Here is a 15,055-nt window from a genome sequence, read left to right on the forward strand (position 1 = left end):
GGTCAACAGACGTGGTGCTGCACGGCAAGTAAGCCTGAAAATCAGGAGGACACACTAAAATTAAATAACCTAGTAAAATATCGAAATGTAATGTAATGCAACACAGAGGGTCGGTCAACACACAATTAACGCATAGCCTGGTTGATTACGTATTTCAAAGATTGCTAAGTTAGAATTTAAGTGTGAACATTCTAAAGAGGACACAGGCAGAGAAAACAAATCTTTTTTCCCTCTCTCTGGCGACTTGTTTTCTCTGCCTGTGTCCTCTTTAGAATGTTCACACTTAAATTCTAACTTAGCAATCTTTGAAATACGTAATCAACCAGGCTATGCGTTAATTGTGTGTTGACCGACCCTCTGTGTTGTATTACATTACATTTCGATATTTTACTAGGTTATTTAATTTTAGTGTGTCCTTCTGATTTTCAGGCTTACTTGCTGTGCAGCACCACGTCTGTTGACCACTCATTGATATGCTAATTTTTTCTCTAACCCCCCTTCCTTCTCTCTGCCTCCACCCCCCCCCCCCCCTCTGTCTATTTAAGGCCACCCCACAGAGACGATCACCCCTCTCTGTTACCTGTGTTGCTCCCGCTATGTATCTTGGTGATATCTGTCTGCTAATATGTCTGTCTATAGTTTTTCTGGTTAGATTTTATGTCGCTATTTCATTATACCTGATGATGATTGCTTGTGTTGCAATCGAAACGTCGTATTCTATTATTTAATTTAATTTATTATTTTATCTTTAGACGTGACTTAACCGAAAGAACCAAATAATTCCTGCAGTCACGAAAGTTCTAAAATTAAGATTTAACAAAAAACTGTGTCCCTTTATGTTTCCGATTTCATATTATTGGCCAGAAAGGGGGAGACAAAGAGGCAATATACCAGGAACGTATAGAAGTGTGGGTTTTATGTGCAGGGGGCTGCTCTTTTATTACTGCAGGAGAATGCACCAAGGTCACCTATTTTGCGTATAGCTATGCAATCAGAAACCCAGGAGGATAACTTGATGCCGTGGTTGCAGCTAGCAGGCCCTGAACAAATTAAATACATTTTCCCCGTGAAATGCCATTGTATTACTGCCTTTATTGAAAATAAATCCTCTAAATATGCTTTGTACAAAATAAAAACATCAGTGGCGGAGGTTAGGCTAAGAGCAATGTTCGTCCCTGACATCTTTGCAGGTTATTATTTAAGAATTATGCCCCAAAAAAAACTAAAAGAAACTGAATTCAATTCAGCAGCAGTGTTCCGCAGTGTATAATCACTTATTAATGGAGTTGACCAAAAAAACCCATATTGGGCCACAGAGCTTGGGCAATCGTTGGCAGCTCCGGTTTCTGCATCGGCTGCCTTCCCAGTTGTCCGCGGTCTCCCGCGACTCCGAACCAAGGGAAGTCTGCGCACTGTGAGTTTGCGGTTTCAACAGTGGCCGCTTTCCATCCGCTTCGAGTCACACTTCACCCGAGTTGCACAAAAATTTTAAACTGTCCAGTAGTGTGCGACTGTGGTCATCCAGAACAGACCGGACAACGCACAACAATGCAATGCCCGATCCACACATATGTAGTGACATGGAATGGGTCACTATGAATAATAGCGCTGGTTGCTGGCAGAGAAAGGGATCTGCGGTTGCAGCAGCCCTCTCTGTCAACAGGTCACGTGATAAGCAGAGAGAGGGATGTAGGGCAAATTTGATAAAGGGGGCACATGAGGTGAGCCCGGGAACTCAGTAGTAGGTTCCAGAAAGGGGGCGTGGCCGGGGGCGGAGCGAGGCCATGCCAGGAGGATAAAAGGGGACCCAAGCGAAGGTCGGGGCTGTTGTTTGGAGTGGAATCCCGTCGGTCTGCTGGAGTCTTCATCACCGTCTTCACATTCTCGGCATTGTCAGTCAGGCAGTCTGTTAGCTATCCTGACTAAAGTGTAGTTACCCCTTGTACCCTATGAAAGCCATAATAAACAGAGTGCCTCCTATTCCTAGTGTCTCAGAGTGTATCGCTACACATACGAAGGAGACATCACAGCAGTACCCTCCGCTATTCCTCACAACGGCTATCTGGCTTGACCACCTGAATGTGAAATTGTAGTTGTTGCTTTGCAGCTACATCAGCCGTACCAAAGAAGAAGATCGACTACACCGGCGGCAGCGCAGTTTGTGATTGTGGAATGAGAGGCACTGTCTACATATGTATATATAAAATATATAATACTAGCTTATATACCCGGCGTTGCCTGGCCAAAAAAATATTTCAAAACTACTCTTAAAAATCTAACAACAGTGCTTACTGACTGTGGTGGTACCTGCTATGATTACAGCAGTGCATACCAACTGTGGTGGTACCTGCTATGATTACAGCAGTGCATACCAACTGTGGTGGTACCTGCTATCACTACAGTAGTACATACTGACTCTATAGCAGTATTTATCGACTCTATAGCACAAAATACGCATTTGAGAGAGTGGCGTGGTGAGGCCTAGTCCCGTGCAGAGCCTCCGGCCTCGTCTAGATTGTTCAGCTGGCCGAGGTGGCACCTTGGCAGGCTGGCCTATAGTGGTAGCATCTAGCGACTGTATATATGAGTAACTGCACGCATCGGGGTGGGGGGGACATCACACAGTGAAGATTCAAGCTCAGCGTTTAGTTTATTTTTGAAGCATTTTTAACGCAAAAGAAAATGTCCCCCTCACTCCCACCGAAGGCGTGCGACTTGGCATGGGCCGTCCCCTCCACGAAAGGCGCGTGAGTTCGTACATGAGTTGGTTTATAGGTTAGACTAGCGGGAAGTACCCGGCGTTAACCAGGCAAAAAATATATTTCAAATCTTCTCTTAAAAACCTGACATATACATATGTAATGTGAGCGTAAATGGGGTTGCTGCTGGGCTCTGGCCTAATCACACGGCCCGGGGTATTGGGGGGCGGAGCCCAGTATGGGAAGGCCGGATCTGACGATCCGGGAGGGGAGGAGTCAGGGTCACGTGGGAAAGAAGATATAGGTGGAAGCCCGGAAGGGATCGGGGTCAGTTGTTGGAGTGAAGAAGCGGGACCACGTTGGGTGGCCGCCGCGCCATCAGCCACGTGGCTGATGGGGCTTCGGCACACCGTCGGCCAGCGGTGTGCGGAGCGGGGAGGAGCGGGAAGGAGCGAAGCGACTGACGGGAGAGCGCGTGCGGGGCGCGCACGAGAAGGAGCTGACGGGAGAGCGCATGCAGGGCGCTCGCGAGGAGGAGCTAACGGAGGAGCGTGCGCGGCACGCGAGAGGAGCGTGCGCGGTACGCGAGAGGAGATGCTGGTCCCTTGTCAGGACCAGCGGGGTGTGAGGAAGAGTGGAGGAGCTGAGGAGGTAGCGCGCGCGGGGCGCGCGCGAGACGACGCTGGTCCGCAGAGGAGACCAGCGGGGTGCGGAGAAAGAACTTGAATAAAAGACCAACGGAGACCAGCAGTGCCTAACAGAGTATTTTATTACACATACACAGATACTAAGGTATTGTGAAAGCCCGATGGGCCGTTTGTCCATTTCTCCAACAACAAAATTATAAGAGGCTTGCACAAGAAAGTGGGGGGTAAATAGTTGATTTAAAAGGTTTCCGAAAATTGTCGACCCCCCCCCTAAAAAAATATCTTTACCCCCGCGTAGGTATATATACCTACACACCCAACATAAAACAGAGTAAGTAGTATCTATTGACTCTGTAGTTGTATCTACTGACTGTACAGTAGTATCTACTGAGCCAGTAGTCGCTACTGACTATTTAGTAGTATTTACTGACTAGTAACTACTGACCATAGTAGTATCTACCGGCCCTACAGTAGTATCTGCTGACTCTATAGTAGTATCCACTGACTATAGTAGTATCTACTAACTCTATAGCAGTCTCTACTGACTCTATAGTAGTATTTCCTGACTCTATAGCAGTAGCTACTGACCGTAGTAGTATCTACTGACTGTATAGTAGTATCTACTGACTCTATAACAGTAGCTACTGACCGTAGTAGTATCTACTGACTGTATAGCAGTATCTACTGACTATTGTGGTATTTACTGACCGTAGTGGTATATACTGACTGTTTTAGTATCTACTAACTCTGTATAGCAGTATCTACCAACTCGATAGCAGTATCTGCTATCACTACAGCAGTGCATACCGACTGTGGTGGTACCTGTTTTCTCTACAGCAGTGCATACTGACGGTGGTGGTACCTGCTTTAACTACAGCATTGCATACCGACTGTGGTGGTTCCTGCTAACACTACAGCAGTGTATACCGACTTTGGTGGTACCTGCTTTCACTACAGCAGTGCATACTGACTGTGGTGGTACCTGCTATGATTAGAGCAGTGCATGCTGAGTGTGGTGGGGACCTGCTATGATTACAGCAGTGCATACTGTGGTGGTACCTAGTTTCATTACAACAGTGCATACCAACTGTGGTGGTACCTGTATGATTACAGCAGTACATACTGACTGTGGTGGTACCTGCTATCACTACAGTAGTACATGCTGACTCTATAGCAGTATATGTCGACTCTATAGCACAAAGTACTCACCTGACAGAGTGCCGTGGTGAGGCCTAGTCCCGTGCAGAGCCCCCGGCCTCGCCTAGATTGCCCAGCCAGCCGAGGCTGGGGGCTGGGCCGCTACCCCCGCCCCCCACCATCCCCCCGCCTGCGCTACAATAATACTATCTAAGCGCTATAATATTAGTATCGACCGACCCTATAGTAGTAAGTGCATACATTGGGGTGGGGGGGGGGGAGAGAAGAGGACATGACACTTTGATGAATTTACCTCAGCGTTGCATGTATTTTTTTTACATTTTGAATGCGAAGGAAAAATCCCCCCACCCTCCACCAATGACGTGCGTGCGTTGCCAGGGGCAACCCCCGTGCAGCTTGAGCGGGGCAGGGAAATAAATAAATAAAGAGAAATCGCACAAAAACGCTATTTTAACTAATTTAAAGGTGACGGACGTGGAAAAGGAATAGCCTATGCCAAGCACGGGGCTTACGGCGTGGTGCCTAGCTATTTCTTTTTATATTTAAGTTTTTACGTAAACCCCACGGTTCGCGAGCCAAATCCCTCGCAAGCGCGCGTGCGCAGACAGACAGACAAAAAATGACTTTTTTAGTTAAGATACTAGCGGTAAGTACCCGACGTTGCCCGGGCGAAAAAGACAGACACACACATCGACCTACACACACAGACATTGACCCACACACACAAACACATCGACTTTAGATACACACACATGGAGTTACACACACAAATCGACGTACACACATACAGCGACTCACACACACACACACACATACGTAGACTCTCACACACACATCGACCTAAGCACACATATGGACTTACACACACACATATCGACTAAGAGACACACACACATGGACTCACACACACATATATAGACTAACACACATATTGGCCTACACTCACATACACATAGGGACTCACACATACACATTGACTTACACACATCTAGACTTACACACACATATGGACTAACACACACACATATGGACTCACACATACACATCGCCGTACACACACACATCGACTGATACACATGGACACACACACACAGTGACTTACACACTCACATGGAGCCATGCACACACATCGACTAACACACACACACACACATCGACTAACACACACACAGCGACTGACACACACACTTGGACTTACACACACACACATCGACGTACACACAGACATCTGGCGTTGCCCGGGCAAAAAAGACACACACACATCGACTGGTGGGGATAGGGGGGGTGGGTGGGGGTGGAATCGACAGCGGCTTGGAGCGGCTGGCTGAAGCGACGACGGCAATTAAATTATTCCTCGCACCGCGACTCGACTTCCTCCGCCGCTTCTCCCAGGAGATCTGGTCCACAGGGCGTGAGTTGGCGGTTCATTGTGGCGGGGAGGGGGGTACGGCGGTCACTGCAATCCTTTGAGAGGGCAGAGTGCGTGCCGTGGGTAGAGCAGTGAGGTTCCTGTAGCTGCGGTGCGCTGGGGCCATGGGCAGTTCGTCCACGGAACTGTTGCAAACTCTGTACGATCTTGAAACATGTCTTTTAGACTATTTCGCTAATTTTTCTGCTAGAAATGTCCAAATGATGATGGGCCAATTTGTTATTACCTCAGTGGGCTTTGTCCGGTAGGGTCAGATTCCTCCAGTATAAATAAATATTTTGATTCTGATTCTGAATTTCGAAACGATCTGATGATGCCAGAGCACAGTGGTTCACGACAAAGCGTTGAGGGTCGAGAGCGGTTGGCGGGTCCGGAGACGGTGGGGAGCTGCCAGGGCAGAGAAAGCGGCCGCGTCGCAAACCACCCGGCTCTTCTCTTAATGCCGTCTCTCCGTGATCCACCTACTCTGACGTCGTCAACGGGCTCGTGCAGCTTTTCCGAACTGCGGATGCTGTTCTCGCACAGCATTGCGCTACTTGGCAGTCCCCGTGCGTTGAGAGTGAAACTTGCCGCACCCCCACCCGCCCCCCACCTTGTGTCGTCGGCCGTGCGCAGGCGATCTTTGATCGAAACCGTAAGGACGAGCTGCCAGGGCTTCAGCTCGAGTGGATCGATAGCATTTGTCTACCCCTCTACCAGGCAAGATCCCGAACGTGCACCGGCCCTGTCATCCGTCTGTCTGTCTCTCACTTATTTTATTATTATATAAGTTATTATTTCTGCATTTATCCAGGAGTGCCACACTTCCACACTTATTTTGTCCGGGTTATTTTTCCCCTCCACGTTTAGAATAAAGGTCAATCGTTTGGAATTATTTGGCTGATATAAAATGTCCACATGATGAGAAGCCACTTCGTTGAGCTATCATTTGTGATGGCCAGGTGGCTTCTGAAAAAGAGCTGTATATCTGGTAAAGTAAAACATAGTTTTGGTTAATATAGTATAATTTAGAGCGGATTCTCACACGCTGTGTATATACCGACACACATGATCACGGATACGTGTGTGCTTAGCCGATTAGCATGGTTGGCTACATACGGTGCGAAATAAGTTCAACATAGAGCCATGCATGAATGCCGAATCGCATTGCACGCACGGACGGTTTCACCGGAGCCAGAGAAGGTGAGCCGTTTGCCACCGCTGTGCACAGTGCCCGGCATGGGTGGCATTGCTTTGCTCACCCTTGATGCGGCGGGTATCCAATTTTTCAGGAGAACGTTGTGTTTAGTTTTCATTGCGGCAAAGGGAAATGTATATGTTTGTACATATGTAGTGGCCTTTATGACGACCGAGAGGGTTGACTTGAGGCAACACGTATTTATTACAGATAACTTCAATACAGCAGAGTAGCGACCCTGACACTAGATAATTGGTGTTTTACCCTTTCATCTGGTGACAAAACTGACAGCTTTTTTTACAAGGAGTCATGTTTGCAGATGTAGTGGTGGTATTGACGTGCGCCGACTGTGACAGTGATGGATCACGGGGCGGCGCGGGGTGCGGGGTTGGGCACGCGTTGTGGGCGTGGTGTGGACGCGCGCGCCGGGAGTGACAGATGACGGGGCGGCGCGGCGTGGGTGGTGAGGCACGATGAGATGTGGGAAAAGAGGATCGTAGCCAGCGCCCGGCGATTGGTCGAATAAGTGGGTGCTCGCAGCGACGTCCGCAGGTGGGGTATAAAGGGGGACGCGCGGGAGCACTCGGGGAGAGTTACCCAGTTGAAGACCCGAAGACGGAGCTGAAGACCTAGTGCCCCGAGACCCCTAGTCCCGCCGTCCTTGTGGGGACCGGGGCCCTGTGTGGCTCGGAGGCGAGACTGTGGGACCCAGGGTCCGACGCCCACGTGGGTCGGGCTGGGGACCCACAGTCAAGACGGACACCCCGGGCAGGGAGTGTCCCGAGTAGCTCAGTGGCGTTAGTCGCCGAGTAGCTAAGTGGATGTTGGTCATCCGAGTAGCTCAGTGGGCGTTAGTCGCCGAGTAGCTAAGTGGGTGTTTGTCACCCGAGATACTAAGTGGATGTTGGTCATCCGAGTAGCTCAGTGGGCGTTAGTCGCCAAGTAGCTAAGTGGGTGTTTGTCACCCGAGATACTAAGTGGGTGTTTGTCACCCGAGATAGCTAAGTGGGTGTTTGTCACCCGAGATACAAAGTAGGTGTTAGTCACCTGTAAACGAGTTTGATAAAATAAAGAGTGTGTTACCCGTGAAGTCGTCTCCCGCCGAGTTACTACATTACAACTGGCGTCAGAAGTAAACCTGTCTTCAAGGAGTATGGACACGAGGAAGACTACCCGTACCCACGAGCGAGGTCGGGACGACGACGGCGTACCGGGGACACCGACCTCGGGAGTAGAGGACGAGGAGTTGCCGCCGATGCAGCACTTCGCGGTGATGGCCGACGCTCCGCTTGCCTCCGACACCAGCCTCCAGGACGCGCACGCCCGGTTGGCGGAGTTGCTACTCGCCGCCGCCGCTGTCTTGGCCGACATCTCCGTTCCGGCGAGCGGAAAAACGGCTGCGGGGGTCGTGGAGGAAGCGACGGTGGAGGATTCCCGCCAAAAGGCGCTTCGCGCCAAAAGTCTGGAAGTTGCCGCCGTTTTTGGGGGGCCGCCACCGATTGGCGGGAAAGACGGACGCCACGTGGCCGGACACCTCCGCGCAGCGCAGCCCACGTCATCAGCGCGCGCCGGAGCCCTCCATTTTGCGCCTGACAACCGAGCCGACATTTTACACAACTACAGCGGAGCGCGGGAAAATCTCTCCGACGTCGACGACGATCGGGTCCTCCAGCAAAGATTGCCCGCGCTGTCGGCGTTCAAGGCGGATGGGGGCGACTGGGGAGCCTTCCAACGAAGGTTCCTCGCTCATCAGGAGATGTCGGGGTGGTCCGACACCACTGCCCTGCGTGCGTTGCCAGCGATGCTTGACGACGACGCGCTTGCAGCCTTCACATCTGCTGCAAGGTCGTCCCGCTCTACGCTCCAGGCCGCACTACACCTGATGGCGAAGGTGTTCGGGCCGCCCTCCACGTGTCGCCACCAGTTCTACGATCGGCGGAAGGTGGCTGGAGAAACGACGCTCGCCTACCGCACGGCACTACTCGCCTTGGCAGACGCAGCTTTTCCCCGCATGGATAAGGAGGGGAAGGACGCCATGGTGACGGAGCAGCTGCTGGTGTTGGCCCACGAGTTGGGGGTCCCCATCAACGTGGCGGACGAGATGGATATCTGCTCCCTGGCGATCGCCACGAGCATTCACGCGTACGAGGTCCTAAAACGCAAGCCGGGGGTCGTCTGCAAATGGGCGGGGAACGCGGCACTGGCCGCCACGATCGCCGAACCTCAGCCAGCTGCGGTGCAGGAGCAGGCCTTCGCTGCATCGCGTCCGGGGGAGTGGAGAACGGGAGGTCGTTCGCCCACACGTTCGCCCCGCAAGCTGGAGCAACCGAAACCTACGACGTCCGTCGTCTGCTACAACTGCGGCCTTCGGGGTCACGTCGCAGCCGGGTGCCGGGCCCCGCGTCAGCGCGCCACAGGACCACGTCGGGACGACGACCAGGGCCACAAGTCATCCCAACAAAACCCGGCAAGTCGCGGCACCTCACACGTTCGGTCCACAAACACGGCACATTCGGGTCGCCGCTTCGCGGTGGGGGGTTCGCGGCTGGGTGCCGGGGGTTCAATTCGGCGAGGGGGGTCCGTACGCGGCCCGCAAGCAGTCGAGTGGTCCGAATTGGCCCACAGGATCGTGGCTGCGTCGGCCGGGTCGTCCGTGGTAACGGGGTTCATTGACGGGGTTGAGGTCCGGGTGCTTGTTGACACGGGTGCGTCGGCCACCATCATCTCGGACCTTATTTATAACATTCTTCCCGTCCAAAGTAGACCCCTTCTGCCAGTAGACGTGCCATTTTATGCGGCGAATGGGGGATCCCTGGGGATCATCGGCCAGATTCGGGCGACTATTTGCATTGGTGACATTAAATTGGCGGGCCCTATTTTTGTATCATCATCGCTGGCCGTTCCCTGTTTGCTAGGTACGGACTTTTTGTCCAAAATGCCCATCAAAATTCTTATAGATCAGGCCTGCATAGAGCTTCCGTCAGGTCGGAGGGTTGCGTTCTTGTCGAGCCCTACCAAAGTGCGCACGGTTTGTGCGACGGTGCAGGCGCTGGCGACTCACACTGTACGGGTGCCCCCGGGATCGCAAATGTTAGTACCCCTTCGGTTCAGGAAGCCACTCGAGGTGGGTGCGGAGGCACAGGGGGTGCTGTTGGGGCCGTCAAACAGAGCCAGTAAGGGCCTCGACTTAGCGGTTGCTCAAACCATGGTGAGAGGGGACAGTGAGCCGTTCGTAATGGTCCTGAATACGGGGTCGCGGCCGGCCGTAATTGCGCAGGGAACGGTGCTGGCTCACGCCGCGCCGCTACCCGTTGAGGAACGGCTCGTGGCTCAAGCAGATTTCACTGTTAAGTCGCATCCTCAAAGTGATGAGGGGACTGAGTGGTTGGACTCGCTGTGTGCCGGTTCTGCTAACTTGTCCGGGGTGCAATTGGGAGCATTGAGGGGTTTGCTAATCGAGTTTGCTGACGTGTTCAGCAAACATAAGTACGATATCGGCTGCACTGACCTGTTGCGCCACCACATAGCTACAGGGGACGCGGCCCCTATTCGTCAGAATCCCTTCCGGCTCAGCCCAGCCGAGAAGGAACATGTGCAATCGGCGGTTAATGATATGTTGGCGGCCGATATCATTTCGCCCTCTTCTAGTCCGTGGGGTGCACCTATTGTCCTAGTAAAGAAACAGGACGGGTCCTTGCGGTTTTGTGTCGATTTCCGCCGCTTAAACAAAATCTCGATGGCGGATGCGTATCCGCTCCCCAGGATGGATGAGTCGCTGGATGCCTTGGCGGGAGCGCAGTTTTTTTCCACACTCGATCTGCTTTCTGGATTTTGGCAATTGCCACTCGATAACGAGTCAAAACCTAAAACTGCTTTCCGGACACCTGGGGGCCTATTTGAATTCAACCGTTTGCCCATGGGCTTACATTCCGCTCCCGCCACGTTCCAGAGACTCATGGAATTGGTTTTGTCAGGCCTCCAATGGGATACCTGTTTGATTTATCTCGACGATATCATCGTCTTTAGTCGGACTTTCGAGGAGCACCTCCAGCGACTGAGAGCGGTGTTCCTCAGGATGCGTTCCACTAAGCTTAAATTTAAACCGGCTAAATGTTTTCTGCTTCGGGAATCGGTCAGGTATTTGGGCCATATCGTGAGTCGTTCAGGGATCTCGACGGACCCTGCTAAGACGCATTGCGTCAGCTCATGGCCAACGCCAACCTCGGTCACGGAGGTTCGTAGTTTCATTGGTTTCGCCTCCTATTACCGTCGTTTTGTCAAGCAATTTGCCACCATAGCCAGGCCCCTGCACGCTTTGACGGCTAAGGGTGTGAGGTTTCACTGGGGGGCGGAAGAGGAGGCTGCGTTCTGCTCCCTCCGTGACGCCTTGGTGCAGGCTCCCCCCTTGTGTTACCCCGATTTCACACAACCGTTTTTGCTTGACACGGACGCCAGCAATACGGGTATCGGGGGGGTGCTCTCACAGGTGGTCGGGGGGGTTGAACGGGTGGTCGCCTACGGTAGTAGGGTTCTTTCCCCCGCCGAACAACGCTATTGCGTAACTCGTCGTGAATTGTTAGCCATTGTGTTTTTTACACAGCAATTCAGGCCGTATCTTTACGGCCGTCATTTTACGGTCCGGACGGACCATGCGGCTCTACAATACGCTATGCGCGTGGCACAGCCATCGGGCCAATTGTCCCGATGGTTGGAGGTCCTTCAAGACTACCAATTCACGACGATTTACCGCAAGGGGTTGCGACACTCAAATGCGGACGCCTTGTCGCGGTTGCCGCCGTGCACGGACTGCACATGTTTGTTGGGATCGGCGCGGTGCAAACCCCCGGTCGCCGGCACCCCGGGAGTTGCGCTCGCCGCCACTGACACCCCGGGAGAGGACGCCCCCACGGGGAGGGATTCGCTGTTGTCGTTGCCCCTCATTGAGTGGGGCCGCCTCCAGATGTCCGACAGCTCCCTACTTACGCTACGTCGGAAAGTCGGCGCTCCCGAAGAAGGGAAGGCGCGGGTCGGTTCCTGGGTGTGCAGACAGGGCCTTTTGATGAAGTGGGACAACATGTCCCGGCGTCACGTGCTCGTTGTGCCTGTTGCTATGCGGGGTAGGGTTGTTCTGGCAGCTCACGAACGGCTCATGCATCTGGGTTTTCACAAAACGCTCGCCCTAATCCAGCGAGACTATTATTGGCCGGGGATGGGTAACGACGTGGCGAATATTCTTAAGGGATGCGTAGGGTGCGCCAAAAGGAAACCGCCACCATTGGCAGCTAATCCACCGCTGCAATCCATTCAGGTTTCGCGTATAAACGAATTGGTAGCGTTGGACATCTTGGGGCCCTTTCCGGCTACACCAAGGGGAGATAGGTTCCTGCTGGTTGGCGTGGAATACTTCACCCGATGGCCTATGGCATGGCCGCTCGCCAACCAGTCGGCTGCGGCGGTGGCGGACGCCTTTGTCCAGGGTTATGTGTTGGACAAGGGCGCCCCCGAACGCTTGCTGACGGATCAAGGAAAGAATTTTTCGAGCGTTTTGTTGCGCGAGGTGTGCGACCTGTTGGGTACAAAGAAAGTGCGTACTTCCCCCTACCACCCGCAGACTGACGGGATGGTTGAGCGTCTGAACAGGACGATTGCGTCTATGTTGTGCCAACAGGTCTGCGACGATCAGGTTGATTGGGACTTACAGGTGCCGGGGGTACTCGCGGCCTATCGAATGGCCCCTCATGCGGCGACGGGGTTTTCCCCATTTTTTCTTATGTATGGGCGGGAGGCCGATCCGGCCATGGACGTCCAACTGGGGATTTCCCAGCCACGTGCAAAATCTAAATTGGCAGACCACATCAAATTTAATATCGCCAAATTGACTGAAGCGCGGGAGGCGGCAAGGTTGAATTCGCGGTCGCGGCAAATTGCGAACGAGAAATTGCATGAGCGGAGGGTGCATACGCATGATTGGAAACCAGGCGATAAGGCCTGGCTGCATTGTCCACATGCACCGTTGGCTACGTCCCCCAAGTTGTTGAGACCTTGGAGGGGACCGGTGGAAATTGTGCGGGTTGCACGACCCCAGAGTATACAGATTAAATGGGGGAAACGCCGTTGGTACGTGCACCCCTCCCGACTGAAGCCCTATGCGGCACCGTGTGACCCCGTTCTGTGCCGTGACGACCGGGCGTGTGATGTGACCGTCGACTCGGGGAGGGAGGTGTCGCAGGCTGATCCTCACGTGTCTCCACCTGACCCACCCCCAGGTGCCTCGGGCTTGACGGCTGCTGACCGTCGAGAGCCTGAACCCCGGGGCACGCACGGGTCCTCGTTGCCTGGCCGATGTCTTCCTGAACCGCCGGCACCACCGGACGTTCAACCGCGTCTGGTGCCGTACGACGGACCGGCAAGGCGGACTCGGGCTAGGTCTCAACAATTTTCATGAAGACGTTTTTTCTCTACACCGAGCTCGCCCGGTGTTCCCCTCTGCCGGGGTACTGTCCCGTTGTAGGGACGCTCGGAAGAAGAAGGGGACACTGCACGAGTCGAAAGAAAAAAAAAAAAAATTCCATTTATTTTCCTTTTTGCATATACATTGCTATTGTCACTCGCCGGTTTGTATATATTGTTCTATTGTCGCGGTGGCATTGGTTGAGGGTTGCGGATGGTAGTGTTCGCGTCGTGTTGTGTTGTTAAGTTAGTTGTTGTTCTTGTTGTTGTGTTGTGTTACGGGGCACACAGGGCGGTTGGTATATTTTTATAGCAGCCGGGTCGGCTGCGAGCTATGTGGTAGGGGGTGATGTAGTGGTGGTATTGACGTGCGCCGACTGTGACAGTGATGGATCACGGGGCGGCGCGGGGTGCGGGGTTGGGCACGCGTTGTGGGCGTGGTGTGGACGCGCGCGCCGGGAGTGACAGATGACGGGGCGGCGCGGCGTGGGTGGTGAGGCACGATGAGATGTGGGAAAAGAGGATCGTAGCCAGCGCCCGGCGATTGGTCGAATAAGTGGGTGCTCGCAGCGACGTCCGCAGGTGGGGTATAAAGGGGGACGCGCGGGAGCACTCGGGGAGAGTTACCCAGTTGAAGACCCGAAGACGGAGCTGAAGACCTAGTGCCCCGAGACCCCTAGTCCCGCCGTCCTTGTGGGGACCGGGGCCCTGTGTGGCTCGGAGGCGAGACTGTGGGACCCAGGGTCCGACGCCCACGTGGGTCGGGCTGGGGACCCACAGTCAAGACGGACACCCCGGGCAGGGAGTGTCCCGAGTAGCTCAGTGGCGTTAGTCGCCGAGTAGCTAAGTGGATGTTGGTCATCCGAGTAGCTCAGTGGGCGTTAGTCGCCGAGTAGCTAAGTGGGTGTTTGTCACCCGAGATACTAAGTGGATGTTGGTCATCCGAGTAGCTCAGTGGGCGTTAGTCGCCAAGTAGCTAAGTGGGTGTTTGTCACCCGAGATACTAAGTGGGTGTTTGTCACCCGAGATAGCTAAGTGGGTGTTTGTCACCCGAGATACAAAGTAGGTGTTAGTCACCTGTAAACGAGTTTGATAAAATAAAGAGTGTGTTACCCGTGAAGTCGTCTCCCGCCGAGTTACTACATTACACATAGACCACAATGCCTGCAGTCGTAATGCACGGCCAAAACCAGTGACGATTATCTGAATCGGTCCTGGGCCTCCCCTAGGTCGACTCAACCTGTAAATGAGTACCTGGTGCGGTGTGTAAACATAGCCACTGGGGAAACAAAGGTGCCCGGGCGTGGTGCTGGCCACCCACCCCCTCGGTGTGCCGTGCCGGCCTTCATATGTGCTCGCTAACACCACTTGCCCCAACGGTCTGTTAAAGCTATACGGGGGATATTTATCTTCGTTACCCGTATATATGTATCCACGCATGTGCTCATACTCACACTCAGCCCAACACCCCGGCACCCCAACCTCACCGTTTCAC

The 15,055-nt window shown here is 53.3% G+C and overlaps 1 protein-coding gene across 2 annotated transcripts in view; it reads left to right on the forward strand.

Annotated features, from left to right (window-relative positions):
- The window catches only part of PDE11A (phosphodiesterase 11A), a 95,381-nt gene that overhangs the window by 74,619 nt on the left and 5,707 nt on the right, over positions 1-15,055 (forward strand). For both annotated transcript variants that reach the window (XM_078860076.1, XM_078860085.1), the window contains one exon: positions 6,549-6,632. In XM_078860076.1, the coding sequence (XP_078716202.1) occupies positions 6,549-6,632 (84 nt within the window). The remainder of the gene's footprint in view (positions 1-6,548; positions 6,633-15,055) is intronic.

This window comes from Lampetra fluviatilis, chromosome 1 (assembly GCF_964198595.1).
Source record: "Lampetra fluviatilis chromosome 1, kcLamFluv1.1, whole genome shotgun sequence".
NCBI lineage: Eukaryota > Metazoa > Chordata > Hyperoartia > Petromyzontiformes > Petromyzontidae > Lampetra > Lampetra fluviatilis.